The 27,165-nt window shown below is 39.1% G+C and overlaps 1 protein-coding gene across 4 annotated transcripts in view; it reads right to left on the reverse strand.

Moving 5' to 3' along the window:
• Window positions 1-27,165, reverse strand: part of PACRG (parkin coregulated) — a 286,639-nt gene that overhangs the window by 17,455 nt on the left and 242,019 nt on the right. The window contains exon 5 of one of the 4 annotated variants that reach the window (XM_089530069.1): window positions 19,351-19,476. The exons of the other annotated variants lie outside the window; for them this stretch is intronic. Within the exon in view, the coding sequence (XP_089386195.1) occupies window positions 19,403-19,476 (74 nt within the window). The 3' untranslated portion in view covers window positions 19,351-19,402. Of the gene's footprint in view, window positions 1-19,350; window positions 19,477-27,165 lie in introns of those variants that run through there. 4 annotated transcript variants of the gene reach the window in all.

A 27,165-nucleotide genomic window follows, 5' to 3' on the forward strand; every position in this document is an offset into this window, starting at 1 on the left:
TTTCTTCTTTTTCTCCTCCTCCTCCTCCTCCTCCTCCTCCTCCCAGTTCAATTCCAGACACTGTCATGAAATATGTAGTTACACACAAAATACAGAGAGAGGCCCAGTTTTCAGCATCATGTATTAAATAAGTGTCCATCTGAACACAGCCCACCTACAAGCAATTAGTGAATGCCATCATATTACTAGCATGTATTAGTGAGACCCTACTCTTGTTATCTACATAGTGACCAGTGGGATGGTTCAACCACTAAGAGCACTGTTGCTATCTATAAACTGGATCCTTATATAGGTTAACTGAAGACATTTTTCGAAGGAACATTTACTAATCCTTTCCTACCGCAGCTATGCCATGGAAGCCCCTGCAGAGCCTGTTGGGAGGACCAAGGCCCCTCTTGAATAATACCAGATGGGGCTTGTGGTAGGGAACAATAAAGAATCTGCCTTTTACCAACTTCCATGCCTTGAGATCCAGTTCTAATTCAGAGTTAGTTCTCCCTTTTCTGAGCCAGGCTCAGGAAAACTTTGCTGCCATCTCTAACAGATATGAATATTTTAGGAACCACAGATTTCCTCTCTCCTTCTCCCAGAGGACAAAAAACTCACTCAGTACAACAAAATGTGGTGATGAGTAGTGTCTCTGGTAACTTTGAAAAGGAGTTACAAATCTTTTTGCAGAAATGGTCTTTGGTTTGATTTGGAAAGGAAGGTTTTTTTATATTTATGCTTTAAGACATATTTGTACTAACACAGGCCACTTGTTGCACAGGGCTGAATGTGCTTGACCAGACAGAAATACTGCATTTGAAAAAAAGAGAGATAAATGCATTGTCCATGCAGTGCTGGTGAGGAGATCCTCAGATTAATATAAATTTATTACCTCACAAAATGGGTCAGTTTAAACAATGGCGGGATACAAACCGCCGCTTTGCGGCGGTCTGCCGCCACCGCCGGTTAGTCCGCGGGGGAGCCGGAGCCTCCATACGGCGCGACTCCCACGCGGAGCAAAAAAGAAGCTCCAAAATGGAGCTTCTTCTTGAGTTGCGTTTGCGACGTAGCGAGGCGCCCGGGGCGCACTCGCTACGTCACAACGCCCGCGACACGTCTGGACGCTATGTGTCCAATACGTCAAGATGGCGGCGCCCATGTGGAAGGGGCGCCGCCATCTTGTACGTATTCTATACGTACTAGGGTTAGGGGGGTGCGGAAGCACCGCCCCTTCCTAACCCTAGTACGTATAGAAGACGTACTATATGGCAGTTTGTATCCCGCCAATGTTGGTCTCTACTTAAGGCTTGTTTGCCTTGTCTCTACTAAATAAAGGCAGTTTGATAAGAATGGACTTTTGAGATATGCCAGATGTTGGCCGTATACTGTCATGTAAAGCTGCATTTCCCAAAGGAACCAACAATTCCTAGCGGAGGCAAACTTTTCCATAAAAGAAAAGGGTGCACAGGAGCATATGCCTTCCTAAGGCTGGACCATTCCATCACTGCCCTTTCATCTCTTCCCTGCTCTGCCCCATATTCATGGGGAAAAGTATACTATAGGCTTATTATGTTTTGCTTCTTAGCAGATATAGTTCTTCCTTCCTTCCTTGCTGCCTTCCTTCCTTCTTTTCTTATCTTTTCTTTTTCATCCACATTTTTTACTTTCTCATCCCCACTCTCTCATTCCTTTGTAAGGTTGAAACACAAAGAATCTAGCCAGCACATGCTTAATTCTACTGAAATGAAAGGGACCTAAGACATAGGAGTTTATCAAATAGGAGGAATTTCTCTTAAATTCGAATGAAAACAAAGTTGGGCCAAAATGCATTCACTTAAAGTCGCTAGTTTCGTGCAATTACGTGAATACGCATTGCATTCGAACTGGCTCCCCATTGCCTGAAAATAGCATGCCATTGCCTGAATTTGCGTGTGGCAGTCTATCACGCAACAACATGAAACCCCATGATTGTGTTCGGACTGACTTCCCATTGCCCAAATTTGTGTGTAGTGGGTTATCACGCAGTAATGTTAAAAACCCATGACTGTGTTCAGATTGCTATCGGATTATACTTCCAATTCCCCTTGTCTGATAAACTCCATACCCTCTCAACTTTTCACAGATGAAAATTGGGACACACATGGACAAGCAACATCACAGCATGGTCCAAATGAAAAACACTGGGGCTGTACAGATGGGCATTATGCAGCCGCCCCTTTTCTAGCTGGATTAGGGCCACGGCACTCCGCGGCCCCTATCCAGCTCCTTTTTGCACTCTCCAAGGGGCACCATAGCCACAACGGCACAGCTTTATTACATCTCTTTGGAGTCACAGCATGATGGTGCGTGCCAAAATGGCACCCTGGGGGTGGGGCTAGGACATCCAGTGTGCAGATGCTGTGCACTGGCTCTGCCCACAGGCCGACACAAAGTGCTGGTTTATATAGACCCTTTATTTATAAAAAAGAACAGACAAACAGAAGAGGTCACACCAATTTGATTTTGTCTCAGTGTACAGGAAAGGGCAAGCTACTGCCCCCTCCTCTCTTCTTCCCCTTGCTGAGCTGAGTGCAAATTTAGCTTTTTGTACTTTGAACTTAGTGTACAGCAACTGATGTAACCTGAGGACAAAGGGGAAAAGAGGGAGGAGGAGAGAAAAAGTGAGACATTTTCAAGTAAGGTGAAAAAGTGGGATTAATTGGCACTGTCCCTGACAAAGTGGCATAGTCAGAAGGCATGCCAAAAAGCATTTGACTGTGGCTGGGCTGAGCAGGGCAGGAATCAGATGAGGACTCATATGCACTTTACACCTTTGGAAGAAAAGAGAAAATGCAAAAGAATATGGATACTTCTTTTTTAAAAAAAATGCATAAGGAGCTGCCTTATATGACATCAGACCACTTGTCTATATTATCTATGCTGACTGACAGAAGCTCTCCAAAGTCACAGGCAAACATCTTCAAATTAGAGGTTTCAGAGTCTGAACCTGAGACTTGCTGCATGGAATGTTTTGGACTATAACTCCCATAATCCCCCAGCCAGCACAACCATTACTCACATAGCCACTGTGGTTATGGAAACTGCAGCCTATAAATAAAACAAATAAGCTCTGACTCTACCCTTGATCTATAGCTGTAACCAGTTTCATTGGATTCAATAACTTGATAGAAGAATCGGATTGACTTATATAGCAACAGGAGTGCACTAGAAAGAGTTGTAAATTAACTAGTGGCAAATTGCTGTGTTAAAAAACCACACAATTACTTGAAAATGAGCCAAGATAGCAGCTGTTATCACAATTTTCCATTTTCAGGAAACATTTGGAACATTAGATTAATCCTTTCTAAGTACAGAAGTTTCCTTTTCTTGTTTTTTTTTAACTATTAAAGTTGAGATATTAAAATGAAATGGCACATGACATGAGCAAACATGTACATCCCAGGAAGCAGGTAGTGGGAGAGGAGAGACAAGGTCTTTCTTCAATGGATTATCACTGAAAGTATTTGCTTTACTCCAACAATCTTAGCCAAACAGTATGCTCAGTAAGAGACAGAGCCATGAAGCAAAATTCTCAGCGGCCTTGGTAAAATGTTTGTACTGTTATTGCAAAACAATGAAACAGAGCATAAATCCCGCTGAAAGGGCCAAAGGAATGATGTTTTGTCCCTGCACATTATCTCTTGAAATTAATACAAAAGTGTTCATATACAAAATATGCAAAATGTGTTTATATGGACAAGGAGTGAGTGGGTTTAATTGCTAGTGGCTTGAAAGATCATTTGTTGCATACTATACTTAGACTATGCTCACAAATGAAGGTGAATTAATGTGCAATTAAGGAAAACGATGCAAAACACAAGACCAAAATGGAACAAGCACTCTTTATTTGATAATGTAATGTGAAAAAACAACAACAACAACTTACAAAGCCAATCAAGGACAACTGATTTCAAAGAAAATCAAGGTAATAAAATAATATCACTGTAACAATAATTTGAAAAATTCAAACAAACCTCCTGTGTGAATCTACTGTTTTTATTTAGTGACATTAAAATTTTCTTGCTCTTTTGCCAAAAAAGTCTCCTGGAATAGTTTACAGTTATCAACAGTAAGAAACACTTTTCAATCTAAAAAAATTACAGAAGCAAAAAGGGATGGAGAAGGAGAGAAAACCACTACGACATAATGTTGCAATTGAGTTAGCTGTTATATTTTCCTTTTTAAAAAATGTACTCTTATTCCACATTTATTCAAATACTATACATACATATCAACATGTAATACATATAAAACATACAACAAACCTTACAAACATATAAACATACACAATCAACTACCTTTCATACTAAAACCACAAACCTGACAAATGACAAAAACATTCTTTCTTGAATATCTAAAAAATATAATTGTTTTATTCATAGTTCTCTATCCTATTTGTTGATGTATCATCATCTCAGAACAATCCTAGGTAACCCAGTGTTTTCCTGTTCTTATACATCATTTTCTTATTAATTAAAATAGGAATTAAATTATAATTACAGTTTTATATATCTATTCTGTTTTGTCTACAAATGTAAAGTCTGTCCCTAATGTTTTAAAAAATTCTTTTATCTTCCCTCAGTCTTTTTCAATTTTTTGTAAAGGGGCATTTCTAAATAATTGTGTTAACTTGTCGCTTTCCACATACTCGAACATTTTCCAGGTCTATTAATTTATGTTAGGTATTCCCTCTTTTTTCCATCGTTTGGCGTATATTATCCTGGCAGCAAGCTGTTATATTTTCCAGATGCTGTGCTACTCCATCCACAAAATACTGCAGCAGTAACCCAAAATACTGAGCCCATATTTTTAAAATGCACATACTGTATATTTTAGTTATATCCCATATTTCTCCCAGGACAGAATCCCAGAGTTTCCTTTAAGGGTTGATCCATGTGAGAAAAGGCCACAGTGTGAGCCCTTCCCACATGGCCTGGCCTTCTTGTATTAGTTCCACGACTCAGGAAAGCATGGCCTTGTCAATGAAGAAACATAGGATCCTGACCCAAGATGGCATATACCTCTTCTTTATAGACTTTCTTGTTTATATATTCAGTTTGTGGCCCTGTGCTCAGCTTCTGTATGAGGACACTGTCAGCTTATCAGATAAACAGAAGAAGGTACAAGGTTTGATTACACTGAAATCTTTAGAGGCACATCATGCTAGGTGAAGTGAGGAGATATGAGATGAGTATATCTGGAGCTGTGTTAGAATCTAGGAGGACAAACCAGCCACAGTCTTCCATGTTGCAACCTCTTTGTGGCTTGTAAGGGATCACTGTGCATAAACCAGGAGATATCTAATGGAATTCCTAACTCGGAGCTACTCAACATGGTAGAGCTTGGATTAGTGCCAGGCCATGATCCATTGGCTGATGGTCTGTGGTAATATTTGAAAGGATGTCATGCTGAGGATGGAGCATGCTTGTTTTCTGCTGCTTCAGAAACTAGGACCTGGAGCAATGGATGCAAGCTTCAGGAAAAGAGTTTCCACCTGAACATTAGGAGGAACTTCTTGGTAATAAGAGTTGTTCTTCTTCTTTAAACAGAGCCTGGATGGCTATCTGTTGGGAGTGATTTGATTGTGAGTTCCTGCATGGCAAGGGGTTGGACTGGATGGCCCTTGAGATTAATTCTGTAAAACAAACAGCTGTAGCCAATGGACACAAATATAACACCAGGCTTCAGAAATATTGGAAAAGAAAATTTCAGCCTGCCACATTTTAATTCCAGTCTACTACATCAGATAGCCTGATAAACTAGGCTGTCGTGAGAATACTATCACCTGTGGAGGATTACTTGGCAGATGCATGGCTTTATCCTATGTTGCTTTCAGGCTGTATAATGCACTTCCCTGAAAGTTGGAATGAGCTCTGTCACATTCAGAAATGGTATGAAGCCTAGTCTTTTAAACAGTGCAGCCATCCCTCATTATCCACAGCATCTTTATCCATGGATTCAACTATTCATGGCTTGAAACTATTCCAAAAACATATAAATTCTAAAAAGCAAAGGTTGATTCTGTCATTTTACATAAGATAAATCATTTTACTATGTGATTGTATTTAAGGGGACTTGCGCATCCATGGATTTTGGCATCCATGGGGGATCCTAAAACCAAACCCCAGTGGATATCATGGGCCCACTGTAATGATATTGATCTGGTCACCCTGCACACTCCGTTACCCCGCCGTCTCCACAAGCCAGTTCTGTCTTTGATTATTGTGATGATTTCATCATTTTATTTAATTAATTTCATTTCAATCTGTTTTAAGTTGTTTTTCATAATGTTCCCTCACCAAACTTTGACACTTCAAGGAGGCATAAAAATTGTTTTAAAAAACAAAACAAAAACTAGGAAGCAAAATTGTGCAGCCTCCATTATTTTCCTTATAGTACCAGAGCCCACTGAAATAATGAGACTAGCAGATTGATTTTTTTTTTTAAAAAAAGTAAGGTTACAAAGAGGAAGGAAGGAAGGAAGAGATGTTAGTAGGACCTCAGTGGCTTCTACAATTTACATTTTATTTTGATCTATTGCATCATTGGGGGGGGGGAATCAGCTGTTAAGAAGGGCTACAGTTTCCTGTTTACAATCATTTTCTGATAATGAGGGAGGGGAGCTGACCCAAAGAACCTTGCTCAGTATCCAAATGCTCTTCAACTTGAGTGAAAGAAATGGCTGTGCAGACCTTGAGAACCTTCTTTCTTTCTTTCTTTCTTTCTTTCTTTCTTTGCAGAAGTGCAGGACTAGGATTGAGCACTTGTTCTTTGGAAGGTTAAAGAACTGGCAGAAGTGGACATTTACCGTGCTGATTTACCTCCAAGCCAGGCATAGTCCAGACAGCTGCAATATGAATGTCCTTATAAATCCATGGCAATAATCTTAACTCTGACCTCTGAGGGTGGGCAAAAGGGACCAGAATTTCATTCTTTATCCTGTTTTTTTCTTTATATTTTTTAAATGGACAAGACATGTCTGGTAAACACAGCTTATGTTTTATTTTTCCAACAGACTCAATGTACTTCTTATTTTTTTTTATCAGACGAGTGCAGCCTTCACTTGTCTGGGTTATTTTAGAAGCAAAGTTGAAGCCACAAAAAGAAAAAAAGAAAGAAAGAATAAAGAGATGTTGAGGATGATGATTTCAAGCTCCAAGCTCCTCCTCTTTCCTTACAAAATGTTCATTTCATTGCAAAAAGTGTCCCTTCAAAATTGCCTTTCTTTTTCATATTTAAACACTGTGTGTGCCCAGTTGACCTCTGGGCATATGGTGTTCAAACAATATTTATTTGTAACGGGGGATGTCAATCAGTTAAAGTAAGTGAAGGTTGCTCAAGATTTCTGACAGACCTCTTGTTCAGTGTCAATACCAGTCCATAATCCTAGACCCTTTAAAAGCATCATGAGTACATGTTCAAGCCCTTGCACTTCCAGACCCTGTATATCACCAGGTAAACTAAATGGGATTTATACTCATTGTTACCATCAGTAATGGTGAGCAGTATTGTAACTCTGACTCCCCTCCCCGACTTGTGCTGTAAACACAAATGGGGGTGATGCATGAGTGCATCAACATTTTTCACATCTTTTGAGAAGAAAATTAAATAAAAGGTAAAGGGCATATTTCAAAGTGTCTTCCTAATGTCATCTGGATAAGATTTTATTCTAGATTAATTCATGTCAAAAATCATGCTACAATTCTGTTGTGTTATCAGTTTGTACTGAGCATATGTTCATAATCACTTGATGTAGACTGTCAAAACTGATGAAGCTATAAGTGCCCAGAAAAGCTTAGCCCATAATGATATTGGCTAGTCCTTAAGATTCTATATGAGCATTTGTTATTTTTTGCTACAACAGACTAAACCAGGTACTTCTCTGACTAATGTATATTAGCTAATTAATAGCATGCTACAGCCTTGCAGATAAAGAAATCCATAAAGGTTATTTTCTTACACTAAACTCTTTATGTACTTATATCAGTCAGACACTTATACCAACAGAATAAATACAAAGCATTTTCCCACTTGTCATTTTTATTCATCGCAAGAGTATGAATGTATTTGCATATGTAAGATTCATTCTCTTCTCTTAGATGGTAGTAACTGGAACACACATATCCATTAAGTGGTGTTTGTTGGGAATATACCTGGAAATTGACCAAGCAACCCTAAATAAAAAACACTGCCATGGCAATGAAACTTCAGAAGACATCCCCAAAACCTATAACAACTGAGACTGAGTCTCTGGTCCACTCAATAAGTAGCTGACCCCTGCCCTGGGGATGGATATGGAATAGGTAAATTATCAGACTCATTTGAATGGAAGAAGGTACTAAGGAAGGTGTCATCACCTGGACAAGAAGCTGTAAGACTGGAGACTAACGATGACATCCGATCCCAAATTAATCTTATTAAAAATAGAATGCTTAAGTGCTCACTTCCATAGAGTACCCAGTGGATAAAGGCTAAGGGTCCCTGGAAGAGCTGAAGTCACCCTCTGACCACTGAGAGGCAAAGAGGCATTCAAATAACCAATGGAACCACTGGACTAATAATGAAAAGATGTTTGCTTTTAAACCCAGAGCAGTAAGTGAACTTCCTTGTACAGAACTAAACAGTGTCCTCTCAGATGAAATCATACTCTCAGCCCCAATTTCCTTCAGTTTCAGACACTTCCAGCACCATTCCAAAAATATTTCTGACACAGGAGGAAGACGTGCTTCTGCCTCTGTTTAGCACAAGTCATTCTTTGTGCCACTAGGTTCTTTCCATTCATGTTTATGGAGGAGGCTGCAAATTAGAACCTAGATTTAGTATACAGCAATTTTGTTCCTGCCATTCATGATCCTTGGAGTCCAAATGTTTTCTCAGAGTGAAGATAAAATTTGTGCACAAAGAGAGACAGATAGAAAGATGTGAGAGATGCAGAGTGATATGGATGGCTGCTTCAGGTCAATACTGACGAGTTGCAAGAATTTGTTTCTAGAAGTCAAGAAAACCACTAAATAATACCGCAGAGTGCAATCTGTTTGAATATTTGTCAGGTTAAATTTTCTCATGTTATAATATTAAAAAGTATGAAATGTCAAGGAAATCTACTGACTGGAAGCATGCTTCATTAAATTTGGAAGATCATCTGTGGGCATGCATAAGCTTGCATTAAAAGTAAAGAAACAGCCATCTGTGTAGACATTTAGGTTTAATACCTAAAACAAAATGGGTCTTAGAAAGTAAACTATTTGAATGTCTTCATGAAAAGTGTTTTAAAAGTAATTATACAGTATTATACTTCCCTATTATTTTAGGCAAAACATGCAAAATGTTTCTTCTGCTTATGAAAGAACTGTTACTAGATGTAACTTATTAATATTGTTCCTGTTGTGCAACTGGAACTCCAACTCCATGGTACTGTAGAAACAATCTGTTTCTCCCCTGTACTGGCACTGTTCTGTTCAGATGATGTGTGGCCTGAACCCCAGTTCTGGTGCAGGTAGTCTGGATCATGTCTGGCATGTCCTGCACCAGAACTAGGGCATAACACCTTTACAATGGATTTTTTTAAACTTACTTGTTGTTTCACATCTTCAAGGAAGATCTGGAGATCTCCATCTCCATGCCACTGCAACTATCTTAATGTGCAACCCACTGAACCACTGACTGCCGCTGCCGCAGGTTGCCCATTCTGAGGTCAGAACGATGTCCCCATCAAGTGACCATTATTGGGGCCCTCATTCTGACCTCAGAAGAGAGCGACCTGTGGCCATAGTGGACATGTGGGGTGGTTCAGCAGGACATCCATGCTGACAACCACTGGAGTGTGGGGATGGAAGTCAAGGTAATGGAGGAGGAGAACCAAGCAGCTGGGGGACCACAATATTGTGGGCTGCTCCTGGAGTATCTTGGCAAGTGCAGACACAGCCCAAGTCATACACAGGGAAGTACAGTGTTTTGTAAAACATTATTAAAGTCAGGAAACATTAGGAATAAACTCTTCTAGAACATGGCCTCATAGCCCGAAAAACCCATAAAAAATATGGATGCTGGCCATGAAAGCCTTCAACTTCATATTAGTAGTCTTGTTAAAATATACTTTATTAATTATTATTATATTAAATATTTTTAAGATTAAATATTATTAAAGATCAGTGAAGCATCAGTATAGCACCTGATGTAGTACGTACGGCTTTGTGGGCAAAAAGTCAAGGAATGTTACATTAGAGAGGAAAGAAGGAACTACCCGAGTCTGTGAATTTGAATGACTAAAGGTTGAAACTTGGATTGCCATTTTCCCTTTGATTATGTGTGCCTTTAACCAAATGTGTTAGAGACAGAAATTCAGCTGGTGGAATCTTCCCCATCATTACCTCTTTAGGCCAGTGAAAGTGAAATCTGTTACAGAAACTGGAGGTGGCACTGCTGTGAGGCACTATGGGAAGCAAACGTGGCAGCTCCTGTCTGGTATTGAGGGAGGTGCTACTGCTCCTTGCTACCAGCAGGTAAACCCATGGGTCCCAGTCAAATAAAAGCCTTAGGCCCATTCAAATCTGGCAGTGGTCTCAGCTCTCTACTGAATCAATCATTTATTTTCATAAATCAAACCATATTTTTTCTCAAGAAGGACAATTTCTCAAGAAGGACATACAGACAAAGAGTAGGAATCTCATCAGTAACAAATGTTCCCCCTCCAGAAAAATACACCCCTCCTCCGGCACATTCATAGCCCTTGTCCTTTCAACGGTATATTCCTGCAATTTTTGAAAATGTGGCAATTGCACATGAACTAGTAGCAACTCCCACAGTGCTATTTTTATAACATTTCTGCATCAACTCTAAGAGAACACCTTGCATCAGGACCCCATTATACAGTTTTCTTATAGTTTAATTACTTTGGAATGCAAATAAGCACAAAAATAATTATGACACATCTAGCAAGAGAAATAGCTACGCTTCTGTAAATTCTACCTCTTCCAGTGCTAATGCCAATATTAAATTTCACAGAATCTATAATATAAACTGCAAGCTACTTAATGTTTCGTCTATTAGAATTTTGATAAGACACCACAAAAGTCAAGACAAATGAAGGCAGAAAGCAAAGGCAAGAAAAAACTAACACTATTTAATTCTGATATTAGAAGACCCTTGGGTCATTCTAAAAACCTATCTATCCTAGCATCCTGTTTCTCAGAGAGGGCTTGTTTCTAGCTGAATACTTATGGGAAACCCAAAGTAGGGCATTAAGGGAATACTATCCTTCCTACTGTTGTTTCTCCGTAAAGTGGCATTCAGAGACACATTGCTTGTGGTTCTGATGACAAATGTTGAGACAGATCTAGGTTCAGGTATAAGGTGGAATCCACAGACTCTGATGTCAGCACATTGATTTCAGCAGAATTTGGTTCAACTTTTCTAACTGTGCTTACTGTACCACTTTACTTATCTGGGTAGCATTGGTGAACACTAAAAATGAACCCTAAATCTCTAATGTGTACACTTATTTTTGCAGGAGGCTGAATGAGATAAAAATATACTGAGAAGAGGGACGCTCCCATCCTTATGGTCAATAAAAAGTTATGGGGCTATTCCACTTCACTGACGGGAGAAGGACAGGATGAGAGCAACACCACAGGATGTTGTCTGATAATCTTTCCACAACCGCGCAATAAGGACAGGAGCATCCCGCTTCTTTCCCGTCCTTTTTCGCCCTCTAATAATCTTGTTTGTATGAGAGAAAGAGTGAAGGAAGTGAAGAATTATTTGGAGACTCTACATATCCCCTATTAGGGTTTTAGTAAAAGAGGCAAAAAAAGCACAGTTGAGATTTGGTGAATCTCCTTAGTAGAGTCCTTGCAGCAAAGCATGAGAAAAATAGGAAGACCAGCCAACCCCCCCCCCCCCCATCCCACATACACACAACACATGTATTAGCCCAGTAAAAGATGAAACTTAGGGCCCAAACAGACAGGCCAAAGCCATTGGGTCACTTTGGAGGTATGCTGTTTAAATTATGCATGCATCCTAAGAGGTGGGACGCTGTGCCAAAGCCACGCTCCAGTCCTAAGCGGAGCGCAGCTTTGGCACAACTTCTGGCCTCTTAAGATGCCTCCAAAGTGACCTGAAGCAGCTATATTTTGACCTGTCTGTTCGGGCCCATAGTCTTCATTTGAAATAACATAAAAATAGTTTACTCACAGATCTTGTGCATAGTTAATATATACAGGCACAGCTTCATTACAAAGATCTGCATGCTACTTAGTAAAGAGTATTCAAAGAAAGTTTACCAGCATCTTAAAAGAAGAATGCTGAAGAGATGGATGGGCAATGGAAGCTGGAGACAAAGAAAGGTGAGCTCATTAGAAAGTCGGGGGCATGTGTAAACATCAAATAGGAAATTACCACAAACATGCATTTAAGGTCCTAGAAGGTCTCAGCAAGTGAAAGTTGCTATACCCAACATCCCCTCCTGACTTGCTTGTTCCTGCCTTCTGCTGTCCACAACCAGCTCTTCTGCTTCTGGCTGCTTCATGTACAGGGGTCAGAATGAGAAACCTCTGCATGCTTATGCATCTCTAAACTAAATAAATAAGATAGAATGCTATGAGGTACAAAAATGTGCTATTTAAAATGCATGTATATACTACTAGTTGGCATTTCTAATAAGATATGGATTACAACTGTGTAATTGACTGACATTCAATTAGAATGCTTAAAACTAAGTGAAGCTGGTTGTTTACTGAACTGTTGCATTTCAGTGTACTTTTCTGGCAAATCACTACTTGTTGAAATTCAACACTGTGGGAATGTGCAGGTATAACTGGAGAAAAAGAGCCAAGGGATTGCCTATCTCTTGGTTATGCTCTCTTGAGTGACATGCAGAGGTTTGGGGTGAGAGGGCTCAACAGAAAAATTTGAATGAGAATTGGAAAGAATTTATGGAAGAATATCTACATATTAAAAGGTTAGGTCAACTGCTAATATAACTGCTCCTAGATTTCCATTAGTCAATTTGCCTGTATTTAGGCACATAGATGATATGGCTTGTAGCCTGCATAAATTACATTTCTCATTTTATTGTAAAGCAGATTAAATCATTTTAAGCTACTATACACCTTCTGCTTTCTCAAATGCATTTGCAGAACACTGGTGAATGAGAATGTATGTTTCTTCAGCAATTAGATGACATCATCTGGAACACTTGGGGCTCAGTTTTGGGCACCACATTTTAACAGTTCAAGGGAAGCCCACAAGATCCAAACAGGGCCTACAAATACAACAGCAGGGTTGGATGAAAACATATATTTTAGGTTCACGTAAGTTAAGCATGCATTAAATCATTCATCCATTCAATCCAATTTTCACATCGCTCTGTGATTTATTTATTTTTTTTTTAAAAAAACATACATCCACAGCATGAATGAAACATCAGGAATAAACTCTTTCAGAACATGGCCACACAGCCCGAAAACCCCACAAAAATCCATGGATTCCAGCCGTGAAAGCCTTCAACTTCACATTCACACCATACACCGAAGTCAGTGGCATCACTAGGGTTGACATCACCCAGTGAAGTAACTCATGGTGTCACCCCTCCCATTGACCTCCTTCCATACAACACTATACAGAATCTTTCAACGTTTTTGTACTAATGTTACCCATGAATCTTAATTCTCATATAACATTGATGGTAATAGATGTGACATAAAATTATACCTTTAAATTACAATATGATAGGCACAGCCTAAATGTACTGTATTTACATGTACTTACATTTCATGTGGTTAAAGTGAATATTTGGTAAGATGTGATGTTTTTAATAAAAATGTAAAAAGAACTCTTTTTTTACTTTTTTAAAATACATTTTTAATAAAAATAAAATATTTAAATTTCAAAATTTATTTATTTATTCATTGAAAAAAGCCTAGGGCTTCTTCTTTCTCCTTCCTTTGCCCCACTCACACCATCTCTTCAGCATTTTAAAGGGACACAGGTGAATGCCACAGCCCGTTTCTGTCGAAAGGCAGATGTTTGGAGAGCACTAGTGTCAGCACTGTTAGGGTGACACCTGGTGACACCCTAATGGTGTGTATGTAGGGTGTCATACCCACACACACATCCTAGTTACACCCGATTGATGTTTGTATTTATTTATATAAACAGTTTCCCTAATCTATGCAGCACGGCAAAATTAATTTGTTTCTTTCCTATTGCTTTCTTTGCTGGGGGAGAGCCTTCAATACAATGGGTTTTAAGGATCAGTATATAAACAGCAATCACAACACTGAACGGAGTGGATAAGGGATTTAGAATGAGCAGCGGAAATCCTTACTAGGGGCCAAGCTGCAGTCCCCAACACACAAGCTGCACTCATAACTGTCCTTACCTGGAAGTGTCTAATTTGAATGCTTTAGGATACTTCTGTGCAGATATGCATAGTCCTCCTCCTTTTGTTATTGTAGAAGAAATCCCATAGAAATGTAGCGGAGAAGGAAGGTACCCCTGAGTAACTGAAAAAGATATTCTTTTTGGAAAGGAGAAGGAGCCCTTCAGTTTATGAAGTGTGTGTGTGATGGGGGGCAAAAAGTGGGGTGAGCCCTGAGATGTGGGGGAACTGGAAGAAGGGAAAGGTCAAAGAAAAAGGTCTGAGTAAGAAACTTCCAGGCAACATTTTACAGTAGGTGCCCAAACAGCAATTGGTTTTTGTCTGTGTGTGAGAGAAAGATATGCCCATGCAGAATGCAAATGATAATCTTACTAGTATTTGAAACTCCTATATTGACAAATGGATTGAATCTTCCTGAGAGAGGACAAACAAACAAATTACAAGTAGAGGATTCATCTTAAATTTTAGGATCAACCTTCTGATTATGAAGGCTAGTCACTCACAGGACCAGTGCAGCAGCAAAGAGGTAAAATCTCTTTTCTTGATGGTTTTCATTAAAACAAACAAACAAACCTGAACAGAACACCTTCTGGGACACTGTAGATCTCAGTAAACTTGGAAAAGGTGTTATACAGTATGTCACAGTTGCAATTCTATGCACACTTTTGTTCATAGTCTCATTGAACCAAGTAGGTCTTAACTATAATCTGCATAGGATCTGACTGTAGATATGCTATTGAATTATAGAGTGTGGATTCATGCCAAGAATGTTATCAGATACAGACATTTTGTCTCCTAAATATTTTGCAGCTGCTTTGACATCACCAAAATCACCACCTTACAAGAGACTGCTGCAGTATATAACGGAGGTCAACAATTGCTTGTCTTTTGCAGGGCACAACAAGATACACTGATAAAACCAGTAATACGTGTTACTGAATAGAATCCAGGCTGATTGCTGAAACTGGGGGAATTAATTCCTTTCTGAAAATGGGAATGTCTAATATGGTTAGTACCATAATGATTTACTATGTAGAATTATGTAATGCATAGCTGGCATTAATGTTAACAGTTGCCTCATTTGGGGACTTAACAGAAGGTTGAAAAGAATTATTAATTTTTGTTTCTGAAGGTTAGGAAGGAGGCGTATATGACATCACTGAAGGAATAACTAGAGTTTTGAGTGTAACATAGATCTAAATATGTCAAATGCTAATGGAAATGCAGCTTCTGAAATGTGATATAATATAGTCACCAGATTACATTGTGGAAATCATTTATCATTTCCCCTTTAAACAGGAAAACAAAGTGATAAGAAAACAGCAAATGCACTGTAAGTAGTAGTAACAACCTCTTCCAATAAGACATCATAATGGATTTATCAAGTGTGTGTCCTACACACATAGGGGATAATAATAATAGAGGAAAGAGATATAAGAACTCTCCAAGGAAATACTATCAACATGTACTAGTCTTGGTTTTAAAGCAGCAAACAACATGAAAATATTCTGTAGTCTAGCTCATATCATAGGTGAAAGCTTAATTTTAAAGTTGCCTAACAGTCCCTTTCTCTATATCACTGAAACCAATGGTGGTATTCCTGCACTGGGAACCATATTAAGAATTTCCACTAAGGAGGAACTATGAAACATTTCACCTGCACCCACCTTTGTCCTGTGCCACCCCTCCATGACCATGTAATGGTCAGTGGAGAGGGGGAATGGATGAGAAAGTATTTGGCTATGTGACTATAGCTAGACACACAACAATGATATCATCTTTCAGGATGTACAAAAGACCTCTGGGTGGTCTTATTTTGTCACAAAGTCACACTTCTCAGCCATCCATACCTCCATCAGCCACTACTTGGATGTGGGGATGGGAGATGAAATTTGTTAGGGAATTTTAGGCGGGTTATAGACCGCCATTAGGGACATCCTGATGACGTCCCAGTTTTAAAAAGGGGTGTCTCTTCCAGATGCCCCTAACCCTATCACGGACAGAGTCCGTGACAAATGGCGGTGGCCGTTCCACACAGCCGCTGCCATATTGATATAACAGACGCTGTGCATCCGCATGTCATGCCCCGGAAGTGACGCCGCGAGTGCGTGACTAGCACCTTGCGGCGTCTCTTCCGGGGCCCAGGAAGGAGCGCGATTTCCGCGCTCCTTCCTCGGAGCATCCGGGAGCCGCGCGGTTTGGCCGCTGCGGCTCCCGGACACTGCAAATGGAGGCGGAGCCAGACCGCCACAATCTGGCGGTCTGTAACACGCCCCCGTTATTGCATAAGGAATGAAAAGAATGTTAATCTCTGCAATGAGTGAAAAAGACACACGGGGTAAATTGGATTTACACCTGCATATGTTGCTAACAGGATGGAGGACATTATGCAGACTCTGATACCCCCATTTTTGCCTGATGAAGACTAGAATGATGAAATTTGAGTTAGCATGATGAAATTTGGCCTTTTAAGTATCCCCAACAAAGATATAAAATAATATGAAAGGTGGAAATATGAAATGCACATCAGACCTATAGAGCCTTGATACACTAAAGGCACAAGATCCTGTCTGATCTTGGAAGCTAAGCAGGGTCAGCCCTGGTTAGTACTTGGATAGAAGACCACCAATGAATACCATGTACCAAAGGGTATATTCCAGAGGAAAGGCTAGTTAAAACCACCTTTGAGTATTCCTTGCCTAAGAAAACCCTATGATATTCATAGGGCTGGCATAAACTGATAGGAGACTTGAAGGCACATGCACACACACCAGAACAATGCAATTCCTTTTCTACCAGCACTTTCAGCAGGAATCACAATCACCCGGGCAACTCCTATTATTAACTCTGGATGTAATTTCACTCTTTTGGAAGATAAAGGGTGGAGGGAAAACGGCTCATAAACTGATATGAATGTCAGTTTGGTCTCTACTTCCTCAGTACAGTGGTAGCTGCTGACACAGTGCCCTACATGACTATAAATATCAAATACCTTTTTGCAGCTGGTGAAACTTTTTCACCCTCATAACAAATGAGAGATTTTTTTGTGTGGCTTCACATGCCTGTTTCTTACAGCATAAACATCATATTCGGGAAAAAATTAAACCTTTCTGGTATTCCTTTCAGTTGGTCCTCGTATTGGATTTGGAGTACACAGTAAATATTGAAAGATTTTTTCCTTCTGCATTTTGGGCATATTTTTCTATTAATATTAAGGCAAAAAAATCACCTTAAAAAAAAAAGTATAATGAAGAACAAATGCTGCATCAGAAATTGTTATTGAAGTTTCCTTTTTTCACAGAATGCTTCCCGTACAGCTGCTTCCAGTTTCATACTGCTCTGGGAGATAGTTTCCTTGTCTTTTAGAACCTGCATCTTCCTTCAGCGTATCACTGAAAAACTGCAATAGCTTTTCCTTGATGTCCATGCATTTGATATACCTTTTAAACTACATTTGTAGATTACAGACAGAGCTGTGCATTACTTGTTTGAGGCCTGAATCAGGTGCACTTCTTCATTTCAGATTACAGACAGCTAAAAAATCCATGCTTATGCAACCTTATGCAATGAAGAATGTTGTATATTATATTGACAGTTTGGGACTGCTATGTTGGTTATGTGTGGCAGCATCTTGACCGCTCTTCAGTATATTTACAAATCTTGTGCTGTTCATTTCAAACATTTTCTTTGTGAACCTAAATAATGTCTGATTTGCTCCTTGTTATTTCTGGTATTCTTTGAGAGGAATGTGTAAACCGCCCCCCCCCCCCCCCCTACAAAAAAACTGTTCATCATGAACTCCCATGTGTTTTGGGGAAGGAGGAATAAATGGTCTCAGAACAATATATATTTTAGAGAGGAAGAGCAGCCTGGATGTAACTGTTTTTGTTGTTGAAACAGACATGATTGAAACAGGCATAATTTAGGGATTCTTGGGGATTGAAAGGTGGAATAGAAATATAATAAATAAAGTACTAGGACAAAGTGCTGACAAAGCAATGCCTTAAATATTTGATTTTGAAAGAGCACAAATTTGATTCAATAGTTGTAATTATTTCAACATGGATAGTATGACTTAATTTTTTAAAATTATGTTTTGCTATGTTCCTCCAAATTCTCTACATTTCAGAATACAGATACTGTGGCACTGTGGCTCTCACATATGCTGATGTGTATGGGCGGCAGTGTCAGTTTCAGGGAAACTTAAATAGTGGGCAAATCCAATATTAGCTCCAGTGGTTTTTAAGACTGCTCTTTGAACTGGTTTGGTTCTCTCAAAGTGGGATAAATAGCTCTGTGTGATGGGTGAAATAATCATGAATATGCCTCTGTATGCATTGCTGACTCCTTTCTCCCTCAAAAATCATTGTGATGTCCAAGATGTATGATGGCTCACTAGCCTGATGTAATCCTTCATATTAAAGATAAAAAATGTCCTTTACACACCTCTTTGTCAAACCTCATGGATGCTTTAACTGCATGGGCACACTTTCTCCCAAGTAAGAGGGAAGGGAAAAGGGGTATTACCTTACCCTTTTTCCTACAAGAAAAATGAGGGTGAGGGTGCAGGGAGCATGTTGGTAGGAACTGGGGCCTCCTGCTTAGCTAAAACTCCTTTCTTTCAACATTCCTCTGCCCTTAGAAACAAAAAGAGACCAGCTTTCCCCTTGTCACCCCTGGAAAGATCTCATCTCATCTCATGCTGGACAGACAAGGAAATGTCTGCATGCATGCTCTCACACACAATTGCTTAGTTTTTCTATTTTACCTTCTAGAACACAAACAAAGATTTCAGCCACATCTCCAAAGGGATGGTTCCCACAGAGTGGGAACAGAACCTCTCCTCCAAGAAGTTAGGGAAGAGAAGGGGGGAAAGCACACACACACACACACCAAAAAAAAAACAAAAACAAAAAAAAACAACAACACCATATATGTTCCCTGTTGTGCCTCAGCAGGCAGGACGAGATGGGAGACGTGTGGGAGCGACAGCTAACTTTTTGACTTAGAAATAAATGTGCCTCTTCCTGTGATCTCTTGTCCCTGATTTATTTCCCATAGTAAAGCTAAAAAAGTAAGAGAAAAACATTTTTAACATGAAGAAAATGAATACTTTCAGCAAGAAAAAAACATATTAAGTTGCAAGGAAGGTGCAGTCTTGCCTATCCATACATACAGGGATTATCATTTGGGCTCACAAGGACTCTGAATAACTCAGAGGATGCAAGAGAAATTATAGTTTCAATGGACATGATTTTTTAAGTACTGGGGAGTATCCAGTGACTGGAGTATTCAAAACCATGATTTTAATTAATGCCCACTCACCTTTCAAGCCTCCCATAGCAGTTGATGTAATTTATTGTCAGTATGGTACCTTTCGCTGCGTTATACAGAGCAATTAAAGTGGTTAAATACATTGGTTCTGTGCACATAAGGAAATGAAAAGTACAGTATCAGCATGTTTGTTGGATTTAATTGAATTTAAAATGCACAGTAGGAATAAAGTCTCATTCCCTTTTCTAAATTAGAAGTTAATAAGGTTAGCTTAAAACAAGATCTAGCTTTTTTACACTCCATGATGATGTCTCATTATGTCTCTCTATCTTTCTTGTGTTAAATTAATAATTTTTAGGTTGCTAGCATCCTATGAACAATAGTTTTGGTCCAGTTAAACAAAGTTGCAAATAAAAGGAGTGTAAAAATAAACAAAATCAAAACATCTAAAACCAGTTCAAACAATTTGGAAATTCTGGAATAATAACATGATCTTTGCCTGTTGGTTAAAAAAAAAAAAAAAAAAAAAAAAAAGAACAGCATGAAGGACATCATGGCCAAAGATGGATATCATAGCCAAAATGTCCATTATCTCATGCCACCTGCTTCATTTAAAATCCAGAGGAAGACATCAGAAGAGAGTACCAGGTTCATGATGCAAGTATGGTTCACTGAAAATTATTTCATTTAATATCAAATTTTTACTTATATGGCAGTGAATGAATTAAGTGAAATTCACAAAACACCTAACCTATCTGGGGTCATCTTCTATCAGTATGACCAACAATTCAGTCTTGAAGAAATTGAAATGGAATTTAAAGAGATTTAAATGGAACTATTTCCCACTGGAGTCAACAGTAAGTGCCTTTGGGAACCCAATATAAATAGGCTTAAATCCAAAATCTACAGCCCATTTACCTACAGGACTAAAATTATAGTTTTTTGAACAAATACAGAATTTAGACTTAGAGAACATCTCTTTCAGCATAAATAACATTCAGCACAACCGACTCTGGCAGAAACCCACGTAATAACTTGACTGTTCAGTACACCTTATGGCATCAGTGCTTTGTCTGCACATTTGAATTATGAACTGCTAAAGCTTTTTCTTCTATAATTTGCAGAATTCTAACCCTCCAGTACTTCATGGTTCTGTTGACAATGGCAAAATGACAAGTTAGCCTACATATAAACTCTGAGAAAGGGCCATTTGAAAATAACATTCCATGTATTTTTGCTGGATCCAAAATAGGGGAAAAAGTTCCTTCAGTATATTTCTTTTCACAAACACTCTGAAGATAAATGAAATATGAATGCTTCACCCAAGAACGACATTACTTAACTTGTTCTGAACATTTCCAAAAGGCACAAAGGCCATAATGCTATGGAAGGAGTTGGACTGTATTGTCTGATGGACAACATTCACATTCCATTCAAGGTTACAGAAGCTGAACTGTACATATGTCACCATTTGTGCGTAATGAATGTATATCCAATTGTACATTCACTTGTGTATTCAACTGCACCTGTGAATATGCAATACTGCCAGGACCATCGAATCTTGTTTTATTTCATGTGTGCATATTATTAATTTTGAATAAAGATTTGCCAAAACATGTTCAACTGCACTTCTTTTTCTGTGTGTGGTGAAGCAACCTATCCTTATCCTTTCCCAGTTATTTCTGCCTCTGATACATTTTTTCTTTTAAAGAAGTCAGCTGATATTTTGTTCAACAATTCTGATGTAGTAAGTCCAACTTACAACATTGCAATTCACATTTGTGGTTGATGGGCCATCAGAATGATCCAAAGTTTCCTCAAAAACTGTATGTGAAGAAAATGCTGTGGTGAGGGAATGTGTGTCTAAAAAGTAGATTTTGGGGAGTGTAGCATTGGGAGATGTAGCTACGATATATAGCTATGGAGATTATCAGATGGTGGGGAGAAGCTGGGAGTAAAAGACATACTCCCAGCAAAGCCGCGCAATCCCACTGAAGATTTTCAGACACATCACACTTATCCAGGACTTAACCCATGAAGATCTAGGAATGCTCCAGCAACAAGCCATTCACAGGGAAGTCCTGGATAAGTGTGACATCATCTGAAAATCTTCAGTGAGATCGCATGACTTTGTTGGGAGTATGCCTTTTTCTTCCCCGATTTCCCCCCGTCTGATAATCTCTTATGTCTCTCAAAGGAGTCTCTCACCCATAATGCCCAATGGTTAACGATGCTAAGGATGTGATGGCTATTGCTGTTTGCAAATGGGAGTTTATTTACATATATACAAACATTCACACTTCCTGCAGACAAACACTGAGACTGATTTTGGCAAATTAAAAAAGGCTATAAAACAAAAAAGAACTACATCCCCAAATCCAATATCTTCTGGCCATGAAGCATGCCTAACTGCTAAGGTCACTTATTCATTCACATTTGAAAAACATCTTACTTTAGTGTCATTTTTGTGCGTTTTGATTATCTGATAAAAATTACCACCTAAATTCAATTACATCTAAGAAGGCTGGCAAATTCTACTGGAGGAGTGTTCATGTCATATTTGAAAAGAAAGTTCATGCACAGATTAAAAACTCATCAATATCAGCACTACAGGGCATGTGATTTGACCACTGAAATCTTAATTATGAACTGCGTAAGCCAACACTGTTGCTGTTGGCTCCATGCCCTTGATGCTGGCATAATATCATGATCTGTGTGACATGAGCATAGCTGAAGTATAACCCATATTTTGCCTTAAGGGGCTTCAAAACATGGTACCCTACAAACTCTTTCACTGTGTCCAATATGACAGCTTTCCATCCTTAATGTCTTCCCATCCAATCACATAAGATGCCTTTGTTGTTTTTGTGCATAACAGCTCTCTTCCCTCCCCACCTCAAAACTCTTTTTATTCTTCCATGGAACACACAGTATCTTCCTCAACCATCTGTGATGACGATATGGCAATTATTTTATCTTGTCTTTTTCAAGCGGCAATGCACAGCCTTTCATTTCATTTCTCCAAAAGCACAGAATACCCATTCTCAGAACAGAAAACCCACAGAACTGGGATAAAAGGCACTGCAAACATAAACTGCTTTTTGGAGTTTGCAGAAAGCACCAAAGGAAAAATGCAGAAATGATTTTAGGGCAAAGAAATACAAAACACAAAACAATAGCAACTATAAGCTAAAAAGTAGGGACATAATGATGGAAGCAATGTAGCTCTTGCTATATAGCAACAAATTTGACAAGGGTATTTAAATACTGAATTCTTCTATATCGCCTGACTAAACAAAGTGATTTCTGGTAGCAGCTACAGGGACAAAGCAACATCTAAATCAGCCCTGTATCTTTTAAACACCTGCATATATTGACAGCTATAGCTCATCTTCACGTTTAATTCTCAAGAGTGTTTACATATTATTATAGCAAATAAAATCACCATTAATTTTCAGAGGACTCAGTCAGGTTCCATTGGCCCAAGCAGCAAAGAAATAACATTTCCCCAAATCTGTTATGGTGGGGAATTTCCTCCACATAATTTGCCAGCAGCCATCTGGAATGTCTTTCTTCAAGTATGATGGACATCTGTTTTTGGCTAATAATAATACTGATGCTCATCAGTTATATTGTTTTTGTCTGAATTGCCACGCTAGTATAAAAACATGTAAAATGAAATAAAATATATCTTCTTTTGGGGCATGTTAGGGAAGCTGTGTCATCCCATGACCACTGTGTAATTCCTTTGTAATCACTTATTTATGATTGGAACACTGGATAGAATCATAATGATATGAAAGGGGGAGGATGAAAGCAGAAAACAATGTGAATGTTCTATATAATACTTTGCATATTTTAAAACTGTTTTATTTTAAACTGAAAAAACATATGCAGGAGTAGCCATGTTGACCATATAGCAAAATACAATAATATTCAAAATTAACAAAACAGTGATACCTTTATAGGATCAACCAAAATGCATAAAATACATAATGCAAGCTTTTGAAGCATCACTGGCTTTCCTCCTCCTTCTGGCCATGTGGGCACTGGGAGATTGTTAAAGTCCAGGAAATAAAATGTAAATTCCATTAGCAAGACAAAAAGATACTCCCGTTGAAATCCAGTGGCTAGAAAGAGGGGGGCATGCCTGCATGAATACCCCTCCCTATTATCTGAACTGAGGACAACAACCACAACCTCTTGACTAATGCAGGCCTATGACTAACATCATCATTTCCCCCTCTATGATTTTGATACCTTTGCCTGATGAAGAAGTCAGTAGAGTTTCAAAAGCTTGCAACATATCTTTTGTGCACTTTGGTTGGCCTCATAAAGATATCACTTTTTATGGATTTTGGATGTTACTGTATTTTGTTTTAAACTGATAGTTTTAAAATTATATTTCAGATTATTTAAATTATTTTACTGTTTTAAATTTTAAGTTGCTTTAAATAGTTCTAAATAGAGTTTATTTCTATATCATTTGACATAGGCAAAGATACAAATATTTTTAAATAAATAAATAAATAAATAAATAAATAAATAAATATGTTACTACACCAGCAAATGCCAGGTAAACAAATTCCCTGCATCACTGCTGTGCCACAGCATGGATTCCTCCCCACTTGCCCCTATCCTGGCCTTGCCTTTTATATCAATGTGGTTTCTGGCTGTGACCTCTTAAGTTTTAACAGATATGTACCAAAAGGAGAGAATAGTCTCTGATGGAGCACCATACCCCTTTCCTGTAGCATCAGTGGTCTAGGGACATGTAGCCTAGGGCAACATGCACTATAACTACTCCTTATGTGGCATCCAAAAGTGACTCCACTCAATTCAGTCTAGTTGATCAGCTGGGCTGTTGAAGGGGAAGAAATGCTGTTTCCTGGCTCCTGAGATTACTGTTTACTACCGATAGTATGGTAAATGGCGACTTCCATAGAGGCTGCTGAGAGATAAGGGTATACTGTACTCTGTGTGTATGTGTAGAGGATTTGGCTGTATGTGTAAGCTTATGTATGCACTCTTGTATTCATACATGTGTGGCCCCTGGTTCCCAGCTAAGATCAGATGAAACCCTTGGGGTGAAAAATTTGCTAGATCACTGGTCTAGCGTTGCTAGTCCAATTTTACTGGTATTAATGTTTGATATGTAGTAATGTATCTTGATGGGGTGTCATTCCCATATGAACTAGACAGAAGTTCTGTTTTGTGGCTCATTACAAATGTTTTCCCCACCCACACTTTTTGTCAGGACAACCCAGAGAATAACCATAATTATGTGGATAAAAGTATGTCCTGACCCCTTTCTGGGCCCATTAGAGCACGAAGATCATCCAGAGAGGCCCTTCTCTCTGTCCCACCTACTTCTTGGGCTCATTTGGTCGGAACAAGGGAGAGGGCCTTCTTGATAGCTGCTTTCATGGTTTGGAACTCAATCCCTAGAAAGTTTTTAAAAACTTTATACCTACATTTTTAATGCTTTTGTATTGCTTTTAACATTTTCTGTTTTAAATGTGTTGTTAGCCACTTTGAGTCCCTGTATTGGGAGAAAGATGGGATGATGATGATAGAAGATAGAAAATAGAAAATATCTGTAGAAAAGACAAAGATGTCTAGAATCTCCTGCTCCTACAAATATAGAAATAGATATACAATACATGTTATGGACCCTGGAGTGAGTTGCTGCATTCATTGTCAAATCACTTTCATACACTGCTTAGGAAATACACCTTCTCTCCAAGCAGAGAACTCATACATTGAATGGTCTGTATTTATGTTACCAAGTGTACACTCTCCACTTGTTCACACTGTACAATAACAATGTTGAGTTGCTGCATATTGACTAAGCAGAGTGATAATAGTTTTGGTTTGTGTACATTCTCTGAGCCTTCAAGTAAAATGTGCACAATCACCAGGGTTTATGTACATTCACCATCAGACTCATATTAGTCACAACATATGCACTGGATAATTATGTAAACCAAATGTCTGATTCAGATATTCTGGGTCAATGATTCAGTTCCTAGCAATCCCTGGCTACCAAGGTTTGCAACCATGCTAATCAAGCAAATGAAGCTAAGTAGCAAGTTTACTTGACTGGAAACGTAATCAAAAACAACAATTACATCTATTACATGCAAACTGTTGTAATAAGATTCAGCAAGCAAATGTTTTCCCATGTGAAGATAATTAGAAAAAATATTACCAGAGTGCTTTTTACATTAAATAATTAGGAGGCACAGCAATGACTATTTAGATATATGAATAAAAATTGCTATCTATATGGGGAATGATCAAAATAAATCACAATACAGATGTTGTTTAGATATTCTCCCAGCCATATGGGAACTACTTTTGTGTAAGGAGAAAATTTACATGTGTTTAGGAGACAATTTAAGTGAGCCAGACAAGAGTGGGAAGGCAATTGAAGGCCTTTCCAATTGAATGAAAATTCCTCTTCTCTTCCCCCCCAGCGCACCCCCGATTACAACACAGATATCATGGGAATGATCCACAAGACTGAACACCTTGTGCCCTCACACAATATATACTCTGAACAAAGTGTGACACACATATATTTTAATGTTTATGGTACAGTTCAAATTATTCTGATTCAGGGACAACACTATGATATCTAGTCCACATGCCAAAAGAAAATTCACATAATCCATTAGACTGACCCATCTGTTCAGAAGTGATACATTTATCAGTTTTAGTAATATGTCTTCTACTGATGCTCAGTGTAGCAAAAGGTTAAATAAAAGTGCTTTACTATCTAGTGTTTTTTCTGAAATGGAATCATATTGGTAAACTTAGGCCCGTTACTTCTGGGCAGTCTCGCACCGCTGCCGGTTGCTCCACGAGGGAGCCGCAGCAGCCAAACCGCGCGGCTCCCTCACAGAGCAAGAAGCACCAAAATGGGGGCGCCCATCTGTATAGGGAACCGCCATTTTGACGCACTCATTACGCACAAGGGGCAAGGCGGTCAGGAAGCGCCGCCCCTCACGCGTAATTACGGTGCCTCAAGGGGCCCATCTGTAACGCGCCATAGAGACAATATTATTTTATAGAACATCTTCTCTGATGCCTCAAAGACATGGTGTGCCCTCTTCAGTAAAACAGCTAAGCATGGAACGCTCTTCAAGAACACAGCTTGAAAAAGACTGAAGTCTCTTATTAGAAAAACACTGGCGGGATATGGACCGCCCAAAAAGGGCGGTCTGTCCACACCTTGTTTTGCTGCACAAGGGAGTTGCAGCGGACAAACCACACAGCTCCCCCGCACAGCAAAAAGAAGCCGCAAAAAGCGGGTTTTTTTCTGCAGCACCATAAGGGTGCTACAGTGCACCAATGGCACACTTGTGACGTCCTTATGGGGACGTGGCATGCGGATGCTAAGCATCCATCGCGTCAAAATGGCGGTGCCCGTGTGTATAGCGTGCTGCCATTCTGACGCCCTCATCACGTGCTAGGGG

This window comes from Sceloporus occidentalis, unplaced genomic scaffold (assembly GCF_023333645.1).
Source record: "Sceloporus occidentalis isolate IW3139 unplaced genomic scaffold, rSceOcc1.0.p SCAF_6, whole genome shotgun sequence".
NCBI lineage: Eukaryota > Metazoa > Chordata > Lepidosauria > Squamata > Phrynosomatidae > Sceloporus > Sceloporus occidentalis.